Below are 24,780 nucleotides of genomic sequence, written 5' to 3'. Positions count from 1 at the left end.
CTGTTCCTTCCATTCATATCCCGGACGAGCCCCCACATTGTTACATCCCCCCGAAGGGGTCTAGGCATGCGAGTGAGGGGACCAGTAACAAATGAGTCCAGGACAGAATGAAAGGGAAACAGACAGGTGTTTTTAGTAAATAAAATAGTCTTTATTATAGATAATCTTAACATAAAGAGCCGGCAACGCCGTTTTACCAATAACACTTGGAAAAAGGGAAAAAGGTTGCAACAACAAAGAACACAACAACCAAACAAAAACTCCACACCACGAGGAGGCACTTGCAGGGGCCCACAAGCTCACCTGTTTCCACAACTCCACACTTCAGGCAGGATAACTACACCCCAAGAACACAAAGCAGAGACACCAGAGAACACCCCACGTGGGAACACCAGAGAAATACCACCCTGCTCACAGCTCATCCCCAGCTTAAATAGCCTCAGAGGTGATTGCTGACTGGATTCAGGTGGCAAACGAGGCTAACCAAGAGCAGCTGTGTCCTGGGGAGAGAGGAGAGTGAGAGAAACAGAGGGGGTAGGAGTGGCAAGAGAGGAGGAGGTGGAGAAAAACACCACGCCCACACAAGGGCAGTATCAGGAGGCCCAGCTAGGGCCGTAACACCGAACTTCTCACCCTATCTCTAAGGGAGAGGCCAGCCACCCTTCGGAGGAAGCTCATTTCTGCCGCTTGTATTTGTGATCTCGTTCTTTCGGTCACTACCCACAGCTCGTGGTCATAGGTGAGGGTAGGGACGTAGATCGACCGGTAAATTGAGAGCTTCGCTTTTACACTCAGCTCCCTCTTCACCACGACGGACCGGTGCAGCGTCTGCATTACTGCAGCTGCAGCCCCAATCCGTCTGTCGATCTCTGGCTCCCTTCTCCCATCACTCGTGAACAAGACCCCGAGATACTTGAACTCCTCCACTTGGGGCAGGAACTCATCCCCGACCCGGAGTGGGCACTCCACCCTTTTCCGGCTGAGAACCATGGCCTCAGATTTGGAGTTGCTGATCCTCATTCCCGCTGGTTCACACTTGGCTGCGAACCGTTCCAGTGCATTCTTAACCCTCAGATAAAATCACTGACTATACCGTCCCATATGGAAAAGAAATAGGAAAAACTTATAAAAGACTTGCATCAGAGTTGGCCTACTTCATATAGTGAATCATGTAAGGCTTATATGATTTACTCGTGAAAGTGGCCACTTTCATATATTGTTTTAGTAAGAATCCAAAACATACAAGTTTAATTTATATACTTTTTCTAGGGATATTATATCTGTTTTCACTCTTGTATGCTTTTCATACAAGTTTCACACAAGACAGATACAAACTTTATAAGATTTATAAATATCTTTTCCATAAGGGTAATGGTGCTTGCATCTAAAAAAGGATGCAGTTCCTTTTTCATCCATCAAAGCCTTCAACATCTGCCTATCCTTCTGTCTCTAGATTGGCAAAGTCCTCTCTCCATTGCTCCCACCATAGTTTCAGATGTTCAGGCAATGGGTCATCCCATCCTGTGCTTTGACATCTCTTGTAGGATTCTTGTTCTACTGAGAAGATGGGTAGTAGTACGTCCCAGTGGGTTGTATGTGGATGCAACAGTGGACAATATTCCACACTGTATTACAGGTAGTCAAGGGATCTCTTATATACCAACATGATGGGAGAAGGTCCTCACCATGTCTGTCTTGAAGGAAGATGATAAACCAACAACTGTGTTCTGCCCTAAATGTTTGAACAGTGTAACCCTCATCGTCTTTGCAAAGCATCACTCGTCTGGGTGCTAGTGCTCTGGGGCAGTTGCAGCCAATCAGGAGACCTGTTTCACTGTTGAGGGGTTAATCTATGGTTGGTGATAGGCAGGAGGGAGGTGTGTGTGTGCTGCAGAGGTGTAACCCGTCACATGGAGACCAGATACTGTTTTACTGTGCTTTCTCACAGAAATGTCACAGTGATGACCAGAGATGGGCAGTAATGCGTTACTTGTAATCTGATTACTTTTTAAAGTAACGAGTAAAGTAAGGGATTACTATTGCAAAAACGGTAATTAGATTACCGTTACTTTCCCGTAGGAACGCTGTTGTTATGAAGGACGGAAGGCTCAGGGTTGAGTAATCAGCATCATGGGCTCATCCGATTAGAATAAGAATAAGCAGTCGTCTAATCATTCACGGGGTTCTCATTTTATTCTCCAATCAATAATTCTCAAATCAATGAAGCAAAGAAGGAAGGAAAGACACACATGGACTGCCAATGCTGAAAGAAAACAGAGATTTAAGTTACGCATTACCTTAAACAATACATAAAATACAAAACCTAAACAGAACCTCACCTCTGCTGCCGCCCCGTGTGGGAGTGAAGAAAGAGTGAGCCAAAAGTAAATGCAGTCCTTATATAATGTGTGACAGGTGAGTGCAATTAAAGACAAGCACCACACCCAATCAAAGGTGAGAGAACTAAACAAGGTGCATCTGGTGAAGTGAGTGGGTGTGCTGGGATGTGCTAAAAGGTGGGTCTTTACAACAGCCGCCCCCATATTTCTAGTGAGAAATATGCTGATATGACCAGAATCAGTCTTTGTCTGGAAGCGGGGGCAGTGGGACCAGACAGGAGACAGGGCGGATATAGGTTTTATCCTGTGCTAAGACTTCCACGGTTCTGATGTGGTCATCTGGGCTTTTCAGGAGGCGTGTCACTCTTCCTACGGGCCAAAGGGCACGTGGAAGGTGTGAATCCATGATCATTACGACAGAGTTCAATGTGAGATCTGGGTTTTCCTTCTGCCATTTGTGTCTTCTTTGGAGGGATGGTAGATAGTCTTTTATGAAGTGCCGCCAGAAGTGATCTGCCAATATTTGTGCATGTCGCCATCGTCGTCGACCTAGGAGGTCAGAATCAGAATAGGATACTAAGGGAAGTGACGAATCATGTCGGCCCATGATGAGAAGGTTTGGGGTTATGGGATCAATATCCGCAATGTCTGAGGATACATAGCCTAGGGGTTTTGAGTTAAGAATGCCTTCAATCTCAATTAGGACTGTTCTTAAGACCTCTTCAGTGACCATTTGTGCACCAATGGTTCTCTTCAGAGCATTCTTCACAGAACGTATCTCCCTCTCCCAGGCTCCACCGAAATGGGGTGCATGCGGGGGATTGAATTTGAAATGGATTCTTTTAGTCATCAGGACTGGCTGTAGAGTCGGAGCAAGGTTGTTAAAAGCTGCCCGTAGTTCCTTATCTCCTCCTTTGAAGTTAGTTCCTTGATCACATATAATTTCCAGGGGTGTTCCTCGTCGAGAAATGAATCGTTGGAGGGCCATGAGGAAGGAGTCTGTATCCATGCTGTTTAGGAGGTCAAGATGTATACACCGAGTCGTGAGACATTTGAATATTATTCCCCACCTTTTCTCCAATCTGCGGCCGATCTTGACCATGTATGGTCCAAAGCAGTCTATTCCTGTGGAGTAGAAAGGTGGTTTGAATAACCTAAGATGAGCAGCAGGCAAGTCTGACATTTTTGGAATGATGGGCTGTGCTCTCCATTTCTGACATGCAGCGCAGCTATACTGATGCCTGCGTACTGCTTCCCTTCCTCTGAGAATCCAAAATTTCCGACGTATTTCAGCAAAAAGTCTTTCTGAACCAGCATGATGCAGTTTGTCATCATAATTTTGTATGATCAGTTTGGTCACTGGATGAGCAGGATCAAGTACTATTGGGTGAATGACATTCAATTCCAAGTCTGGGCTTTGCCGTAGTCGGCCTCCTACATGGATAAGTCCAGAATTCCTGCACAACACTGGTGACAAACACAATAGACGGCTGTTGGATGAGAGGGGTTTGTCTGACTGTAAACGGGCTAAATCTTCACCGAAGCTGTCCAGTTGTGCCTGACGAAGGATTTCTTGTTCTGCTGTTAGATAATCAGCTGCAGAAGGAATGTTACCCTTTTGGTTGGAGAGTGAACGAGCCGTGAAATCCAATAGCTCTTGATAGGTTCTGAAGCTGGGTGTGTATGTATGGGAGGGGGTACTGACAATACCAAAAAAGTAGGATTTCTTTAACTCAGTCTGATCATCATCAGGATGGAGATCTGTAATTGTGGGCCAGTTATTCGGAGGTTCATGCAGAAACGAGGGACCCTCGGTCCACCTGTTTGGGCTAAGGAACTCTTTCAGAGATTTACCTCTCGTAACATCATCAGCAGGATTTGTGGCTGAATTGATGTATCTCCAATCTTGACTGTTTGTGAGGTTTTGAATTTCTGAGACTCTGGCTCCTGCGAATACCTTGAAACGGCAGGAATCTGACTGAAGCCAGTGAAGTACAGTTCAATTCAATTCAACTTTATTTATATAGCGCCAAATCACAACAAAAGTCGCCTCAAGGCGCTTCATAGATACAGAGAAAAACCCAACAATCATATAACCCCCTATGAGCAGCACTTTGGCGACAGTGGGAAGGAAAAACTCCCTTTTAACAGGAAGAAACCTCCGGCAGAACCAGGCTCAGGGAGGGGCGGCCATCTGCTGCGACCGGTTGGGGTGAGAGAAGGAAGACAGGATAAAAGACATGCTGTGGAAGAGAGACAGAGGTTAATAACAGATATGATTCAATACAGAGAGGTCTGTTAATACATAGTGAGCGAGAAGGGTGACTGGAAAGGAAAAACTCAATGCATCATGGGAATCCCCCGGCAGCCTACATCTATTGCAGCATAACTAAGGGAGGATTCAGGGTCACCTGGTCCAGCCCTAACTATATGCTTTAGCAAAAAGGAAAGTTTTAAGCCTAATCTTAAAAGTAGAGATAGTGTCTGTCTCCCGAATCCAAACTGGAAGCTGGTTCCACAGAAGAGGGGCCTGAAAACTGAAGGCTCTCCCTCCCATTCTACTTTTAAATACTCTAGGAACAACAAGTAGGCCTGCAGAGCGGGAGCGAAGTGCTCTAATAGGGTGATATGGTACTACAAGGTCATTAAGATAAGATGGGGCCTGATTATTTAAGACCTTGTATGTGAGGAGCAGGATTTTGAATTCAATTCTGGATTTAACAGGAAGCCAATGAAGGGAAGCCAAAACAGGAGAAATATGCTCTCTCTTTCTAGTCCCTGTCAGTACTCTTGCTGCAGCATTTTGGATTAACTGAAGGCTTTTCAGTGAGTTTTTTGGACATCCTGATAATAATGAATTGCAGTAGTCCAGCCTGGAAGTAATAAATGCATGAACTAGTTTTTCAGCGTCACTCTGAGACAGGATATTTCTAATTTTAGAGATGTTGCGCAAATGGCAGAACGCAGTCTTACATATTTGTTTAATATGTGCGTTGAAGGACATGTCCTGGTCAAAAATGACTCCAAGGTTCCTCACAGTGTTACTGGAGGCCAAGGTAATGCCATCCAGAGTAAGAATCTGGTTAGATACCATATTTCTAAGCTTTTCAGCGCCGAGTACAATGACCTCAGTTTTATCTGAGTTAAGAAGCAGAAAGTTAGTGGCCATCCAAGTCTTTATGTCTTTAAGACATTCCTGCAGTTTAACTAATTGGTGTGTGTTATCTGGCTTCATGGACAGATAGAGCTGGGTGTCATCTGCATAGCAGTGAAAATGTATGCTATGTCTTCTAATGATGCTGCCTAGGGGAAGCATGTATAATGTAAACAGAATTGGTCCTAGCACTGAACCCTGTGGAACTCCATAATTAACCTCAGTGTGTGAAGAGGACTCTCCATTTACATGCACAAATTGGAGTCTATTAGATAGATATGATACAAACCACTGCAGTGCAATACCTGTAATACCTACAGCATGTTCTAATCGCTCTAATAGGATATTATGGTCAACAGTATCGAATGCTGCACTAAGGTCAAGAAGGACAAGCACAGAGATGAGTCCACTGTCAGAGGCCATAAGAAGATCATTTGTAACCTTCACTAAAGCTGTTTCTGTGCTGTGATGAACTCTGAAACCTGACTGAAACTCTTCAAATAAACCATTCCTCTGCAGATGATCTGTTAGCTGTTTGACAACTACTCTTTCAAGGATTTTTGATATGAAAGGAAGGTTGGAGATTGGCCTATAATTAGCTAAGACTGCTGGGTCTAGAGATGGCTTTTTGAGTAAAGGTTTAACTGCAGCCACCTTGAAGGCCTGTGGTACATAGCCGATTATTAGAGATAGGTTGATCATATATAAGATCGAAGAATTAATCAATGGCAGGACTTCTTTGAGCAGTTTTGTAGGAATGGGGTCTAAAAGACACGTTGATGGTTTGGAGGAAGTAATTATTGAAGTTAACTCAGAAAGATCGATTGGAGAAAAAGAGTCTAACTTAACTCACTCAGTTGTCGAGTCAGTCCAAAGGGTGGTAGTCCTGACTGGTAAGGTGAGTTCTGTTTGTATGAGCTCACAGAGGCGTGCGCCTAGTAGGGCTGCGCATAGCTCCAGTCTGGGTATTGTTAAATTCCGTTTAGGAGCAACACGTGAGCGAGCTAACAAGAAACTCAGTTCCACATGACCTTCAAGATCATCTGATCTCAAATATGCGACAGCACCATATGCTCGCTCTGAAGCGTCACAGAAGATATGAATGTCTCGAACTGTGGTAGAAACATCCATTTCCTTAGAAGTATAGCAACGTGGGATGGCAATTTGAGGAAGATAACAAAGTTCTTCTTCCCAGGACTTCCATGCCTCTAAGAGGTTGTGTGGAAGGGAAGGGTCGTCCCAATCTCTCTCTTTTCTCCATAGCTCTTGCACTAAGGTTTTGGCGCGTGTTGTGAATGGGAGTAAGTAGCCTAATGGGTCATACAGACGAGCAAGTACTGCATAGATACGACGCATTGTGGTGGGGTGTGAGGCTAGAGTTCTGTATTTATAGGCAAACAAGTCAGTCTCACAATTCCACAATAATCCTAATGTGCGTTCATGTGGGCCGGATGGCTTGTCTTCAGTCAGGCAAAGTTCATTACTTGCCGTTCTTACCTCAGATGGTAGATGGCTAATCACAACAGGATTATTGCTGGCCCACTGGCGAAGGTCGAAGCCTCCTTCTGATAGATGGTTTCTTAATTTGTCTAGGAGTGTTCGAGCCAACTCTGCTGATGGAAAACTCTGCAAGCAGTTATTAACATAGAAACACTGCATTACTGAAGACTGCACATCTTTGTCAGATTGATATTCCTTCACATGTTTCTGCAGTGCATAGATTGCACAACAAGGGCTGCAGGTCGTACCGAAGGGGAGTACCTGCCACTCATACACTGAAGGGGGAGCTGCTTTGTTCATGTCACGCCACAAGAATCGGAGGAGTGGTTTATCAGGAGGCAGAAGACGGACTTGGTGAAACATGCCTTTGATGTCGCCACTTATTGCCACTGAATGTTGCCTAAAACGCAACAAAACACCTAGAAGTGTTGGCCCAAGGATTGGTCCTGGCAATAGGTACTTATTGAGACACTGACCTTGGAATGTGAAAGAGCAGTCAAAGACTATGCGATCTTTATTGTTGTGACTTGTCATATGATGAGGAATATACCAGGCTTCTTTGCTGTTGTGCATCTCCTCTGGGCTAAGTTTAACTACATAGCCTGCTTGCTCCAATTTCAAAATCTGATCCTTGTAAGACATGGCTTTGTCAGGATCTTTAGCTAACCGAGCCTCAGTGTTGGGGAGTCTAGACATGACTACAGTTGGAGGGACATTCAGAGGAGGGAAGTTTGCCATCCGAAGAAGAGGAGTGGCGTAGCAATTAACACCATTGATCTCAACCCTTTTTGTGGCCTGTTCAAGGAGTTCCAGTGCCAGTTGATCTTGCTTTGATCGGATCACAGATTTCTCACTGTATTCAGGTAAAGTGTCTAGTTGCCATAGCTTCTCAACATGATAACGCAGTACGTCTGCAGATGAACTGAGAGATGTGAACAAACACTGCACATGCTCTGTTCTGCTCTGGGGCTGGAAATCTGTGATCGGACCTTGAAGTGTCCATCCTAATTGGGTTTTAACTCCTGCAGGAGACCCATATGGTCCCTGTCTCAATGGAGCAGTAGGCGTGATGAGGTGAGTATGATCTGAGCCTATGAGCAGGACTGGCGCTGCTTTATTAATAATGGGTAATGGGATACCTTGAAGATGCTTGTATCTCCGTTGGAGAGATGATACAGGGTAGGTGTGTTCTGAAAGTGCTAGGTGACTTGCAGTGAAGGCATTATTAATTGTGTAGGTTTTCTCTGGGTGTGCGATGGGTGAGATTTTGAAACTTACGGAAGAACCTTGAATAGTTTTAACTTCTTGACGGACAGTTCTAAGTGATAATCTCTCTGCTTCCCCAGTCAGGTTGAGATGCTGCGCAGCTGATGTTAGAAGAATGGTACGCTGGGAGCCATCGTCAAGTACTGCATATGTTTCAAGAGTTCTTTTGCCATTTCGCAGGAGCACTTTCACAACCTTTAAAAGGACACTAGGACAATCACTAGGTCTATCAAAGTACAGTGTCCTCACTACAGGATTAGTTTCAGTTGTCGATCTCTTATTTACATCACATAGGATCTGTAGATGTCGTCCCATGCAGGTGGCACATGCTTTCCTCAGGTCACACTTTGCGGCCTGATGAGTCCTAGCACAACGCCAACACCGTTTGTTTGCTTTTATCCAGTTTATTTTCTCATCCTTTGTCTTCTGAATGAAATCGGGACACTTACTAATGTGGTGTTCAGGTGAGCGGCAATATGCACATGTTGCCTTAGTTGTTATGATCGGTTGTGCTGCCTGTCCAAGATCATCAGATGTATTTGCCCCATGTAATATTGTTGTAAGTGGAGAGGTGTACTTACGGGCAGGTCGTGGCTGGTTGAAGGATGAAACAGGACTGGCCTTTCTGGGTTGACACTTGCATTCCATTTGCAGCCAGGATGAGAACAAAGGCAAGGTATAAGTCATTTCTCCCTGTTCCCTGTAAACGTGCCGTTTGAAGCGACTGAAATGCTCTGCAGGCAACTTCGCTAACAAGCGATCAACATGGGAGCCACAATCTAGTTCTGCACGTCCTTGTTCTCCCATAGTGCTAAGCAACCCAACTAAAGCCTGTACACGAAGAGCAAAATTATCAAGACTCTGACCATCACCTGCTCTGATAGGAGGCAGTTCCAGTATATTCTTTAGCTCTTTCAATGCCAACTGTCTTGGTTGCCCATAACGCTCATCAAGGGCTTTGATGGCTTGAGTGTATGGGTCAGGAGCGTAGGAAAAGGCAAGAGCTAATCGTTTAGCTTGGTCTACTTTGAGGTGATCAAGAAGGACATGATATTTGAAGTGCTCTGTCTCATGAGGATCAAGAAGGTTTGTAAGGGCCATTCGTAACATCCTGTATTGCATTTCGTCTTCTCTACTAAGGTCTGGAAACGAAGGACCTTCAAGCTTATATACATGTGTTCTCGTGCTAGAGGAGTGACCCGAGCTAGCAGTAACAGGTATCAAAGGTTTCTGTTCATGTGAGGCATTGGATGTAGCTGGTTGCTGCTCTAGAGGAGGGCAATGCTTGTGATCAGATATGCAAATGAGAGGTTGAACAGGGTCTTCAGCTAAAGGAACAGCAGGTTGAACACATGAGATCTGGTGGGGATCCTGCCGTGATAAGGCCAGGAAATCAAAGGGAGTCTCATCTTCTGTAGCAAGGACTGGTCTAGGCAAACCAGTTGAAGGGACTGCAGCATCTAATATGAAGCGCCTTGAGGCGACATTTGTTGTGATTTGGCGCTATATAAATAAAGTTGAATTGAATTGAATAATATGGTTGAATTAGGTAAAGGAGGGCTGGCAGCCGGAACTAAGACAGACTGATGGCTAATCTGTGGGGGCTGGAAGGGTGATTGACAGGTTGCTGTATCAATCACTGGGAGCTGCTCATGTTGTTGATGTGTTTGAGGACTGGCTCGTAAACTGCATACAGAAGATTTGATTCCATCAGATGAGACAGTGCGAATTGAAGATCTGGAGCTACAAGAATGGGAAGGAGATGATTGAATCATGAATTGCTTAATCTCCTTCATCGTTGTCAGGAGTTCCCTCATGACCTCATCTTGGTTGGTGGGTAAAGGAGCAGGGGATGTCTCTGGTTGACTTTCTGACTCTCTGACAGGATCCTGCAGCCCATGTGTGTCTTTGTCACTGTGCTGGCATTCGGTTTGACTCTCTGTATCACATGTAGCTCTTCTACTTCCAGGATACTGAACGTCATACTGCTGCAGGTGGGCAGGAGCTCGACTATCACGACTGGAACGTCTCAAACCTTCAGTCAATGGCTGCTGTGAATCCATGACGCTAACACTACTCCGGCTCGGAGGACCATGTTATGAAGGACGGAAGGCTCAGGGTTGACTAATCAGCATCATGGGCTCATTCGATTAGAATAAGAATAAGCAGTCGTCTAATCATTCACGGGGTTCTCATTTTATTCTCCAATCAATAATTCTCAAATCAATGAAGCAAAGAAGGAAGGAAAGACACACATGGACTGCCAATGCTGAAAGAAAACAGAGATTTAAGTTACGCATTACCTTAAACAATACATAAAATACAAAACCTAAACAGAACCTCACCTCTGCTGCCGCCCCGTGTGGGAGTGAAGAAAGAGTGAGCCAAAAGTAAATGCAGTCCTTATATAATGTGTGACAGGTGAGTGCAATTAAGGACAAGCACCACACCCAATCAAAGGTGAGAGAACTAAACAAGGTGCATCTGGTGAAGTGAGTGGGTGTGCTGGGATGTGCTAAAAGGTGGGTCTTTACAACAGCTGTGTTACTGCGTTACTAAAACCATGATTTTTTGCGAGAATGTCTCATGACAGTGACGTAAGCGAGTGCGACGTTCGTGACAACAGCTGTGTGCAGATCAACAATGGATCATATATCGAGTGCAGAGAGAGTATGAGCGTGCAGCGTTTAAAGCGTGGAAGTACTGACCTTACTTTGAGTTTGATTCCATAAAAAGTGACAAAAACATTAGTGTCCGTTGTGCGTGGGAAGAAAACTTCTTTTTACAGCGAAAAAAACCCCTAAACTTCCGAGCAAGCACCGAGTAGCTACGACGTAATGGGAAACTCACAGAGAAACTCGTGGATTCTTCCACTGACCGCTGCACACCTGCACCAGGGTAAACCTCCGCCTACCCCACTCCTGCTTTACAGGTGAAAATAGAGCAACAGGACCGCTAGTCTTTGACTTTATTTATTTTCTGCTGTGTTTTACTTGCATCTATTTGAAAGACTGAGTGTAAACACAAAAAATATTTTATTTTATGTGCTGGAATGTGCAGAAAATAGGTTTAAATGTTAAACTAATTTCTTCCAGTCAGAGAATGTTGCATATAATTACATTTTTGCTTGATGCATAAAGTTAAAAGATTAAAACTAATAAAACAAGTTTTAAAAAGAGTTTTTTCCATTTGATTACATTTTGTATGATGATTATGCAGAAAAAGTAGAATTGGGCTGAAAGATCTATCGCTTTATCACCTATTCAGGTTGTAAATCGTGTTTTTAAAAAGTAACTAAGTAATTAATTACTTTTGAAAATAAGTAATCAGTAAAGTAACTGGATTACTTTTTGGGGGAAGTAATCAGTAATTAGTTGCTGATTTCTTTTTTCAAGTAACTTGACCAACACTGGTGTTGACAATCCTTCACACCTGACCTTGCTTTGACCTCCTAGGACCTGGCATCCACATGTGGACATCACATTTTAGGATGTCTGGATGAAAATACAAAATTTTGCTGTACAAGGGCCTGATATCCACCACTTATATTATACACCGTTCTATCAAAATTTTAAACAAATGTCCTCATATGTGGATTTTTTCTCAGAAACAAAAATCAGCTAGTAAAAAAGAAAATAAATAAAAATCAGCTAATTCTTTGTTTTTACATTCATCAGGTCCCAATCAGCCCAAATAGCAAAGAGAAATTAAAAATGCTGCTGTGGAAGAGTTCAGGTCTTAGGAGGTCAAAAAGCCATAACACAGCTTATTGGCCGTCAAATACGTCCGTCTGTCTTATAGAGACCTTTTTATGAGGTTTGTGCAGTTGTGAAGCTGATGTTTGGTGTTCCCCGTGTGATCTGGTTGATGTCTTGTCACTGTGTACGTTTGTTTTGGTGCTTGGTCCTTTTAATGTCCTTTAGCTTCTCACTGTCGCTGCGTAACTTGGGCGAAGAGCAGAGTTGAAGGTAATTGGGTTCCAGATGATTTCCACAACAGGACACTATGGCACTGAAACTGGGAAACTCTCCACTTCTATTAAAGCTTTTGTAACGGGCAGTTTCTTGGTCAGTTTCTGATTTTTCTCACTGTCATCCAATATTTCCAGGCCCTTTACATAAGGCACTGCTGCCATTTATGGAGTCTGTAAAGTTCCTTCGGGATCTTTCGTCTGTATTTTTGGCAGGTTTGATAGCTTCTCTCTCTTCGCTCTTTGAAAAACAAATGCCTGAGCGTATTGTTGATTATGTTTTTTCCAGAACATGCCTTGTAGACATTACAAGTGGGGCCACCAATGCATTTTTTAAAATGTATTTTATCAGCAGCAGAGATGCCCTATAGTAGTGTGGGTAGTCTGCTCAGCGTTATGCTGTCCTAAACACTTTGTGCTAGTAGAGCAACAGCAGGAGATGGAGATCCCGTGGATCTGTCACATGGGTGTGGTGCGCTCTGACTGGATACGACCAACCTGTAGTCTTTCTCCGTTATAAGCTTCTTTCTTATGCTCTTCTTCCACAGTTTGTAATGTTTCCCTTTGCTTTCTTTTCTCTTGCACAGTTTGGCTTGTTTTGATGCAATATGGTTCCACTGCAGCACAATATCATGCTGCTGTGGAACCTTTGATATCTGCACTAATATCTCCATCAGCACCTGTTAGCCTTTATATGTGATTTTGAAAAAACAGTTACTGGCTTACATGCATCAGTGCTTTTGTCTCAAATCCACATAACGTAAGAGTTTCATAATGTCAGGGTCATCCTTTCCTTTTATTTGTCTCTAAATTGTCTGCAAGTGATGACGAGCATGTTTCGCTTATGTCTGACTTCAGCTTTTCTCTTGGTGATAAGGTAATACATCTATTTTTGATTTGTTTTTTAAGTCTCCCTTGATGTTAGGAAGAATTTTTTATGTTGTGTTCAGATTCATCTGTAGTGCTTTGGATGTTAGACTGCAGATATGTCAGCGTTTTTACTTATTATCAGTTGTTTGCTTTATACCCTCCTTCTTTGTTCACTTGCATTTTGAAGCAAGCTTTGTTCATTAATGTCCTCAGGACTCCCTGGTGAAGCTTGTATATTGTCCATTTTCTGTGCAGCCTCCTCTTGTCTTTTGTCACTTCACTTTTAGAGCACGTGCTGCCACCTGCAGGCCGTCATGAATGTACACTTTGAGATGTTGAGACACTTTTACAGCAGCTTCTAGCCAAAGAACACTTAAGCCTAAACTGACGCATAGCAGTTTAACTCATGACTGTCACAGAACAAGAGCTGAAGAAACTTTAATCAATAAAAGAAAAATCCATTAAAAACTATTAGCAACATAAAAACTGCAAGTTGCCATTTTTTGACGAAACTAAACTAGGTGTTTGCTCTCTGTGATTCAGTGTTAGGCTACGTTCACACTGCAGACGAAAGCGCATCGAATCCGATTTTTTTTGACCCTCTGCGACCCATCTATCCGATCATGCTGTGACAGTGTGAACGGCACAAATCTGATATTTTCAAATCCGATCTGGGTCACTTTCGTATGTGGTGCTGAATCCGATACATATCCGATGTTTTAGAAAGCTGCTGTTTGATGGTCAAGTCGCATTAAATCCGTCTTTTACGTCACTGACACAAGACAGACGCCAATTATCAGCGCCCGATAAGACATCGCGAACGCTTCCTGGCCATCCCGTGAAACTGTTGGGAAGACAACGTTGGAGAAACGTGAACATTTTATTTGTATAATCTGCAGATTCTGACAGAAACCTGCAACTATCCTTTGAAGCAGCGCTCCTCTAAAACAGCAATAAGGATCATTATTAGGTTATTTACATTATTATGTCAATAACAAAATAACTTAAAGCAAAAATTGGGAAACGTGAAGTCCGAAGTCTTTATATTAAGGTCCATCAGTCAAACAATACTGTTGGTCTGGGTCTAAACAGAGCGCGTTGTGTGTGACGTCTTCTTTTGCGCATGCGGCCACTTTGAGCGTTCACACTAAAATGGTAAATGGCCTGTATTTGTAAAGCGCTTTACTAGTCCCTAAGGACCCCAAAGCGCTTTACACATCCAGTCATCCACACATTCACACACTGGTGATGGCAGCTACATTGTAGCCACAGCCACCCTGGGGCGCACTGACAGAGGCGAGGCTGCCGGACACTGGCGCCACCGGGCCCTCTGACCACCACCACTAGAGCGCGTTTGCTGTCGCATTTTATCTGTAGTGTGAACGAGCAGACAAAAAAATCGGATTTGATCAAAAAATCGGAATTGAGCATCAAGACCTGCAGAGTGAACGTAGCCTGAATGCCCTGAAGTATTTGGCCATTTTAGTTACATCTTCAGCACCACTGTTAATTGTTAGCATTACTAAAAACTTGAGTGCTGAGTGCTTCTCAGGTTATTTTGTTGACTGGACAGGAACACATTCCCAAACGCTTCTTCTTTCTGAGACCATATTAGTGCAACAGAGTCTTCAAACACTGTTTGATAAACAGGAGGGCCTGCTGTGTTTGATTTCACCAAGTTTATGAGAAATCGTAACGCTGGTCAGATGACTCCATCCCTGGGTGTGTAAAGCTTGTTGCTAGCAAAGGTCCAGATGTTCATTCCCACTGCATCAGTCAAGTTCTTGTAATCTTTTGCATGTTTAGTTCCAAAATAGCAAATTTATTCTTAAACCTTAATCTTGTCTAATGTCTAATCCTTAAATACAGCAGTCTGGTCTCCACAAGCTAATCATACCTTAACATGTGACTGAATTTGATGTCAGTTCCACATCTGGCTGGTTTTGCTTGTTGAAGCTCTTATTAGACAATAATGTTGCTTGTGATTTTCAGGTGGACACAAATGAACTGTATGATGTGGTGAACTATAACACCAAACAGACGTCTGGGGTGAGCGTGCAGGCACTGCGGACTCTGTGGGATCAGAAAAGTGATCATCACAGCCATGTGGGTACCAATCAAAGGATTCAGCAGCAAAATGACCCTCCTGCAGTGCAGCCACCCATACCACCGAAGTCCACAGCCAGAAAGCTGACGGGGACGGTGTCTGTGGATGCAGTGTCTCTTTCCCAGGTAAGCTGCACACTTGAACTGTCCTTTTTGAAGAATACAGAATTATAAGTGCTGTAATTATATAACATGTAGTTAAAAGTGTGCATCTCACCATAGTCAAAATACTTCTTAGGGAATTACAATTTTAGATTTAATTTTATTCAATAGCTCAAGAATCATGTAGGAGAAAATGTGTGTAAAACACTGAACGTGCATACTTACATGCAAATTATGCTCATGTGTGCAGGTATGCAACACAATTTCATGATAATTAAATGTTTGTTTTCAGTGGCAGCATCCAGCAGCAAAATCAGTTTAATCCAACTTTACAGTTAAAGCTCATTTTGTGCATCAACGCAACAAAGATTGCAAAGTAACATAATATGAGAGCTTTTCATATGTATATGATAAGAATTACAAGCACAAACATGGACCAAAAACACAGTAATTCTTAACATTTGTGAAACCTGCACAAATATGACCTCAAACGTGACATAACCTGTAATACAGACAAATAAAGCACTGATCCAAAAAAAGAGAAAAATGATCCAGTGTTGCATTTCTGTAAGAGAGAACTGAACCTTTCAGTATCGGGTGTGATCAGCAAGAACTGCAACTGTTTGTCAACTCTGGACCTGAGAGCTGTTACACGTTTATGGCATGAATTTATTTATATAGCGCCAAATCACAACAAAAGTCGCCTCAAGGCGCTTCATAGATACAGAGAAAAACCCAACAATCATATGACCCCCTATGAGCAGCACTCTCCTGATAACATTTAGAACTTATTAGTTTGTCAGTGATGGGAGCGATGCTTTCATACAATTGATTGTCCCAAAAATCAGAACAGAATTGGGGAAAAAGGCTTTTAAATACGCTTCCTGGAATAATCTGCAGAAGGAACTGAAATGATCAGAATTGGGAGAGTTTAAGTCTGTCTTAAAGGAACGAGAGAACAGCTCTTTTACTCAGTGTGATTGTTTTTAATGTACTCTTAATTTGATCTGTTATTCTATATATTTTACACATGTTGGTATGGGATATTGTATTTGTTTTAAATGTTATATACCTATGTGGTATGTGACTTTTGTTGCCATGATGCCAGGTCTCTCTTGGAAATGAGATTTTTAATCTCAATGAGATTTTTTACCTGGATAAATAAAGGATTAATAACCTTACAGTCTTGCCATCCAGTATGAGAGAGGCCTGTATTGAAGTTACCGTACTCTTACTCTATTACATGCCTTGCTGTTGAAGCGATCTTTGTTGGGCCAGGGTAACAGTGGTCTTGAATTTTCTGTTTAGCCTCTGTGTATTTGAAGTACACAGAATCTGGTTTGGTGTGCTTTAATTAACTTCAGCAAACAGGTCCAAAGGTTTACTAATGTGTGGAAAATGTGTTTCCTTACTCGACTCCACACACGTACAAAAAACCCACAATTTTATATATGACACAGAACGATGTACGGCCTAATAAGAGCTACAGTCTGATCGCTGCCCACTGAAAGCACCTATTTTTTTTGGAAGCCCTTGAACAGCCTTTCATGGCCATAGAATTACTTGATGGAGACTTTTGCTAAAATCCCAATTACATCAGAAAGTCCTGCCTGTTCTGAGGTGGAGTTTAAATCTACTCAGTTTTATTGAGAATAAAATCTCAGTGTCACGGCGGGGTGGGCCGGTGTGAAGAAGAGGTAGACCCAGATGCAGACACGGTGGAGACAGAACTCGGTTTCCAAAAATAAAGCGAGCCTTTATTGTGGCTGATGGCATGACAAAAACACTAGAGAACACTGAAACTGGGAAAACTAAGGAGACTAAGAACACTGTGTAAACTAAAAAGATTATAACACTCTGTGAAAGAACTATGAAGAAACTATGAACACAGAGTAACTAGGCAGGCTATGAAACAGTGACACAATAACAGAAACTATGAAAAGATGAGGTGAGGATAACAGACGATCTGACCCCGACTGAGCAGAAACACACGGATCATAAGGAATGATCAGGGGAAGCGGAATCACACGGGGAAAACAGCTGACAACAATTAACATAATGACAGGGACGTGAAGCTAAATACAATAAACAAAAAACACAAGGATCCTTCAAAATAAAACGGGAAACATAACGAGACCCAGACATGACTCGAACTAGACAAACAAAGAAAACTTGGACATGAAACATGACAGAAAAACACACGAAGACTTAACACAGAAAACTTCACACAGGGATGAGACCAATGGGGAGCTCGATAAATCATGAATTAAAACTGTAACCCAGGAATGACAGAATGTAACTAGATAAACTGAAATGAAACTAGACTGAAAGGAACAAAAACATCAAGAAACTCAGAATACTGGGTCACGTGACCCAGGACCATGACACTCAGATTTAGTGTTTCAGTTTCACCTATAGATAATACTAGCTCTTCAGATGAATGTTAAATATGTTGTGTGATATCTACAGTTCCAGTATGCTGTACTGCCATCAGATCCACTGTTAATTTTGGTGACTGATTTATTTCTGATGAAAGCAAAATGATGAAAACTAAAATAAAAAATAATGCAGAAGGATAAAAATGATGAATTGTATTGACACATTTTTCAACGAGTGAAAATGAGATGAAAATATTCTGGAGAGATGAGAACAAATCATAAAGAAAGTTGAGTATAAACGTGACGCGAGTTTGGAAGTGATTCAATCAGAAGTAATCTGCTTGTTTGCTAAGATTTCACACACATTGATTTGCCTCAGGGAACAGTAGAACTTTCCTGTTTCCCACGCTCTGTAAAAACACAACAAAATCTCAACACTTGAACGTTTAATGAACATTTGATTTCATGGAAAATAATACGCTTTTGGAGCAACGTGGTCAAACTTGGACACTTAATATTTTTGTTAACTGAATCAACTTTAGATTAAGTAAACTATAATCTTACGATATTTAGTTGATCTTGATGCCTAAATTAGACTAAAATTCATTGTTGTTCGTCTTTTCATTCAGAAGACTAAAAGTCAAAATTTTCCATGAAAATTACTCAACGTCCAGTCAGCTGTTCCTCTTTTCCATTGTGCCCATGTGCTTGGTAAAAGTAGATCATGTCATTCTCTCAAATATTAGGGTGTTCATCTTGCAAATATAGAGCATCTTGATTCAAATATTGTTATGAATTGGTACTAAATAAAATAAAATCTAATTAAATGTATTTAATTTAAAGAAATGCTAGTGAATTGTGTAACTGGACTACTTTGTCACTCTCATTTTTATTAAGGGTATGCCTCCAGGACCAAAAAGAGGAATTCCTCTAGGATTTACCCTGAGTGGTTCCTTGCCTGATACAACTTCCCATCCAATGAAATCCCAGATGGACGCATACAGAGCAGACGGGATCACGGCAAACACAAACTCAGCAGTAATGTCTAACAAAGACTCAGTTGATGCAACTGACACAATGTACCCTGGTGATCTTTTTCCTGGCATCACAACCTCTCAGTCGACACAAGTAGAGAGCAGGAGCAAATCCCTACCACAGCTGGACAACAACACCACAGAGGAGGAGTGCTCCAACCAGCTCAGCAGCCTATCTCTGACATCGCCTGTTCCAGGAAAGAGGGTTACCTGCCAAACCTATTCTCTCCACGCACCCCATGAAAGCGTGATCAGGTCAGAAGAGCACAATGATGATCAGGAAATATCAAGATCCAACCCTCTGTACCAGGCCTCTGAGGGGCCTGAAAGCCGTTCAACCCAGCAAGGAGATGCCATGTATGCTGAGGTTCCTCCGGCGACAACTCCTGCTAGGCTGCGAGATGACACCTACGAGCAGATCCCTGGTGAGGCAGCCACTGTTCAAGGCAACACTTATGAGACGCTGGACGACATGAAGACCAAGAAGTCAAAGTCCACCTGGACTAAAAGTGTAAGCCTGAAAGAATACTATGTATTCCAGTTCTTACTGTAAGCAGCAAAATATTAATATATGAACTTTTCTTATGTTCTGTTTGCAGAACATAAAGTGGAAGAAGTTCCTACCTGACTACAAGAAGAAATAAATGCAGAATCAGTTGTGGAGAACCTCCTTAATATAAACGATGAACATTGCTCCTCCAGTTATTTGTTCTTATATGCAGATGACTGTGTGCTGTGAGTGACATAGGGATAGAGATAAAGTCAAGATAAGAGGCTTACACATAGGTAAGATTAAGGAAATCAAAGCTACAAAAAACCCTGAGCTGGACAGACGAGGGTTTTTTGGGACTGAACCCAATCACAAATGTTTTTAAATCAAAAAGGATTTTGTCTGAGGTTGGGTCCTTGGATATGAACAATGTCTAATCTGTAACACCTTCTGTTAAATACTTGGATTTTATTGTTGACAAGAATCTGAGAACTGCTGTCGTGGATTTGAATGAGCAAAAGGTTTGAAATCATTACGTTAGGTCCTGATCTTAGCCCTGTTTTAACTCACATCATCAGATCCTTTGAATCAAACTCAGGGCTGTAACGCACAAAAACATTCATAAATATTCTTATTTACTCACTATTTATTACAATTACTTATTGTCAGCAGATTAGACATGTGGTCTTCTTTGTCTCCGACCATTATTGTGAAGCACTTTGTGGTTTTTATCCTGTGTAGAGTGCTCTTTAAATCAATAAAGTAAAGACCAACTGACAATGAGGTGGGTGGTTATGGGCTAACATTACAACAGCTAATATTAGGCTTCTGTGTCCTAAAAATCACTTTCCCTCTAAACACGTTGAATATATTGTCAGGATTAATTTTCCAGGTGTCTGAGTCAAACAATGTTAGATCAAAGTTTTATGAACGCCAGCTAACAAAACGGAAGTGCTTACTGACAAGATTCAGGATATCAACTCAATTCAGTATTGTCATCAGATAGAAGCGAGCTCTACTGATTGATCCACCCATCCTGGACAAATTTCTCAGTTTTACAGCCTTCTCCAGAGTAAATAGACATATTGACATAGTAAACTTGGCTATCTGAGTTGAAATAACAAATATGTGAAAACAGTATGCCACTTCCTAACTAGGGCTGCCACAAATGATTATTTTGATAGTCGACTAGTCACCGATTATTTTTGCGATTAGTCGACTAATCAGATCATCATCCATTGGACGTAAAACGTACAGCTTATTGCACCAGCAGCATCTACTCTTATATAACTATCATTAGCTTACAGCTTTAAGTGTTTAAGGTATGTGCTAACTAAAAATAAAGACAAGATGATAGTTTGTTAAATTTTAATGAAATTTGCAGATTGTTTCGGTGAAGTTTAATAAACTCCTTGCTATCTAAAATATAACAGGACACCGGAGTAAATTCTCCAGCATCTCACACTTCTGATAATCAGCTGTCTGCTTGAACGTTTATTCAGCTGTGTAAAAACTATAACTTTAATCTCAGCCAAACCGATTTACTCAGGAACAAATAAAATACTGAAAAAAAATCCAAACAATAACATTTTTAAGTTATCTAAGTGACTTATATATGTTTAACCTGAGTAGCGAAAGACGGTGGGTTTGAAAACGATGTGCCGGGAGTCCGGTGTTCTCACGGCTCTAGTGAGCCTAGCCCCCGGTTAGCTATCGAGCTAGTGGCTAACAGACGTCTCCGAAAACGTTGGAGCGCTTTTGAAAATATGTGGTGTCTTGATAAACTGAGCAGATATTTGAGGTTTACACAGCTACATTCTCGCCTGAAAATATGTTAAACGTTTATTTTGTGACCCAGAAAGAATAATAAGAGTAATATTAAAACTAACTAGCTGCCGCCATTGTTGGAAACTGAGCTGGGCTGCGCTATGAATTCTGGGACACTGCTTTTTCTTCTTCGGGGTTTAACGGCAGCTGGCATCCTTGTACATGCAGTGCTGCCATCTTCTGTTTCAGTCCGTTATTACACTCTTAAATCCTACTACTACTTCTGCGTCTTTTGTGATCTTACAAAGCTTCAAACGATGCGTCGACTATTAAATCAGTCGTCGACGATTTTGATAGTCGACGTAATCGTGACTAGTCGACTAATCGTGGCAGCCCTATTCCTAACCAATGAACAGACAACATTTTTCAAAAGTGTATCCACTCCAAGAAAGGAGGCGAGATGCTGAAACAAACTGATACGTACTCGGCCCTGGATCATTAAGGGCAACTGTGCTGCAGTACGACACGAGACAACCATACCTAAGTACACCCAGTACTTTGAAGAGCTTAGAAATGCTCCTGTTGTTATTTTTCTACGTGTCCTTTGGCATCAGTGTCTTGACCCACTGACACCAGCAATAATAGGTTTAGGGGAAAGATTGTGGTTTTAGGTAAAGTAACCTGACAAACACCAGGGTAAAAAGTGAAGCCAGTGCAAAATCAACAAAACGGGGGGATTTTAAAAAGAAGTTAGTTAGTCAGTAAAAAAGAAATAATAAAGTGTGCTAACACAGGTAGCTATAGTTACTAGCTATCTGTAGGTCTCAATTCTTTAATTATCTTTAATTATTGTTTTTTATGTAAATGGTTTACTGAAAAATGCAGCCGTACACTCTGTCTTACATCCACTTGTTGGAATCACTGTACTGATCTCATTTATGAGATGACCATGCTGTTTGTGCTTCTGGAGGTGTGGGACCTGATCGACCAACCAGAGGGCAGCAGGTCGAACATGTGGTGGGTGGGGTGCAAGGAGTCACCTGTGATTGCTTCCAGGTAAGCAGAGGGCAGCCAATGATTTTTGGGGCAGTTCTCAGTAGTGTGTACCAAACACGAAGGCAGCAGGAGAGCACGCTCTTCACTGAGGAGCGGCAGCTTCTAGGTTATTCTTTCTCAAGACACGGAGGAAGTGCAGCCAGTGCAGGTCCGGGGGGGACAGAGATATTGGTTGGGTGGCTTGGATGTATAGGGCATCTATAGTCATAGATGTATAGGGCACACAGTAGGGGCTGAGAGCGTAGTCCTGTGAGAAAATCTTTGATCGAGGAGCAGGTGGCAGGGGGGATGTGGAGGTGGTCTAATTTGGATTTAGGATGTCTGGGATTATAGTGCTGAATTCTGAGCTGTAGTCCATGAAGAGCATCCTTATATAGCTCTTCCTGTTTTCAAGATGGCTCAGCGCTCTAGAGATGGGTCAAGGGATGAGGGTAGACAGTTCCTGATGTGCAGCGACACTATCTGCTCGAAGCACTTCATGGCTACAGACGTTAGGGCTATCGGTCTGCAGTCATTGAGCCTGTGTATAGCAGACAGTGGAGGCCTTCAGAGAGTGGCGTGAGTCAGGGAGAGGTTGAAGAGCCTGGTGAGGATCCCCCCAGTTGGTCAGCACATTTGTAGTTGGTGAGGGCTTGGATGCCTCTCCACACCTGGTGCAGGTTGTTATCAGTTAGGAAGCCCTCCATCCTCCTCCTGTAAACCTCCTTGGCCTGTTTGATGCCCCTCCTCATGTTGACTGTAGCCGTGCTGTACAGGTAACTGTCTCCTCAGCCTGAATTACAAGTTCAACACAATGGACTCGAGTGAAGTGGATGCAGGAGGGTGACGAGATAGCCTAAAACATAGTTAAACATGAGACTAGGAAGCAAAACTAAATGCAAAACAGAGGAGACATCTAGCTGTACAAAATAAAATGGGCAGTAAACGTTGTGGAACAGAGAAAAGACACTGGAAAAGCTAGACTAACCAAAACAGAAAGGATTACTTAATCAATATAAACACTCCATGTAAATATTTATTTAAAATATTAATTAAAAACACTCAATACAAATGCAGTTAAATCAGCACAACATCATCTCTGATTTGTTAAATCAGCTATATGCTTTAGCAACTTTCCTTTTTGCTAAAGCATATAGTTAGGGCTGGACCAGGTGACCCTGAATCCTCCCTTAGTTATGCTGCAATAGACGTAGGCTGCTGGAGGATTCCCATGATGCATTGAGTTTTTCCTTTCCAGTCACCTTTCTCACTCACTATGTATTAACAGACCTCTCTGCATTGAATCATATCTGTTATTAACCTCTGTCTCTCTTCCACAGCATGTCTTTTATCCTGTCTTCCTTCTCTCACCCCAACCAGTCACAGCAGATGGCCCCGCCCCTCCCTGAGCCTGGTTCTGCCAGAGGTTTCTTCCTGTTAAAAGGGAGTTTTTCCTTCCCACTGTCGCCAAAGTGCTTGCTCATAGGGGGTCATATAATTGTTTGGTTTTTCTCTGTATCTATGAAGCGCCTTGTAGTGATGGGTCGTTCGCGAACGAAATGGCTCTTAGAGCCAACTCTTTGAAGTGAACGACGCGAGCCGGCTCCTTATTGGGAGCCGTGAGGTTTTTTGTTTTTTTTTCTTTCTCTCACCTTCTCTCTCGCCCTTTTTTCCGCTAAACTCCGCATGCGCGGCCTGTACTTTGCGCTGGGCAGAGGGGGGAGGGGCGTTAGTTACACTCGCAGTAGCACAGGAACAGAGCCAGAGAGAAAGAGAGCAAGGGACAACAACGTCACATTAGAAAGGTATAGTAATCATCCACTATTTTCAGTTGCAGATGATAAAGGATTCAGAAATCATGCGGGCCCATATGACAGAGAATGTGCATCTTCTTTTTGTTTTAATATTTTAATTTATATTTAATTGTGTTGTGGTTTGCAGTGTTTTGTGTTGTTTCACGTTAAATTTGTTTAAAAGGAAAAAGCTGAAAATTTAAATAGTTAAAAGTTTAAAATGTAAATAGTTGTTTTTTGTATTATATGATTTATTTATTACATTTTATGTGGAGTGAATAAATAAAGTATATTTATGGTGGACCTTAGAGACAAAGCATGTACAAACTCCAAAGCACGTACAAACTCCAAAACACGTAAAAACTCAGAAGCACGTACGAACTCCAAAACACGTAAAAACTCAGAAGCACGTACAAACTCAGAATCACGTACAAAAGACAACAGAAGTGCTCCAGGTTTCTAGGGCGCAGTGTTCAGCTTTTGTTTCCTAGTGGCTACACAAGCCAGGAAGTATCAACAACCGGATTTGGTGTGTGGTAGTAACAGGTAAATGAACTTTTTTTTAAAAATTATTTGAATAAATATGAGTGCTTGTCTATAAATACACAAACAATACACACATGCTTTCAATTGTGTAATTTAAGTGATCTGGGTAGCTCTGTTTTGGAAGTTCAGTAAACGCTAGAAATGTGTTTTGGAGTTTGTACGTGCTTTTTGGAGTTTGTATATGCTTTAGAGTTTGTACGTGCTTTGTCTCTAGGGGCCATATATAAACATATATAAATAAAACCACTTTTTTTACATTAGTAATTCCTTTTCTGCATAATTTTATATTATTGTTAATGATTAAATAATTAAAGCAACAAAACAACCTGAAGAGCCGGTTCGGAGCCGAAAGAGCCGGCTCTTTTTAGTGAGCCGAGCCGAAAGAGCCGGATCTCTAAAAAGAGCCGGAAATCCCATCGCTATATAAATA

General features: G+C 42.1%; 1 protein-coding gene across 1 annotated transcript in view; it reads left to right on the top strand.

Moving 5' to 3' along the window:
- Window positions 1–19,977, top strand: part of sh2d7 (SH2 domain containing 7) — a 31,897-nt gene extending 11,920 nt beyond the window's left edge. Inside the window, exons 4-6 of the mRNA XM_006808095.3 lie at window positions 15,092–15,331; window positions 18,583–19,230; window positions 19,319–19,977. Of these exons, the coding sequence (XP_006808158.2) occupies window positions 15,092–15,331; window positions 18,583–19,230; window positions 19,319–19,363 (933 nt within the window). The 3' untranslated portion in view covers window positions 19,364–19,977. The remainder of the gene's footprint in view (window positions 1–15,091; window positions 15,332–18,582; window positions 19,231–19,318) is intronic.
- The last annotated feature ends 4,803 nt before the right edge of the window (window positions 19,978–24,780 follow it).

The sequence above is a fragment of the Neolamprologus brichardi genome, chromosome 1 (genome assembly GCF_056152115.1).
Source record: "Neolamprologus brichardi isolate AB-2024 chromosome 1, ASM5615211v1, whole genome shotgun sequence".
NCBI classification, from domain to species: Eukaryota; Metazoa; Chordata; class Actinopteri; order Cichliformes; family Cichlidae; genus Neolamprologus; species Neolamprologus brichardi.
This window is presented reverse-complemented; position numbering and strand designations above follow the sequence as displayed.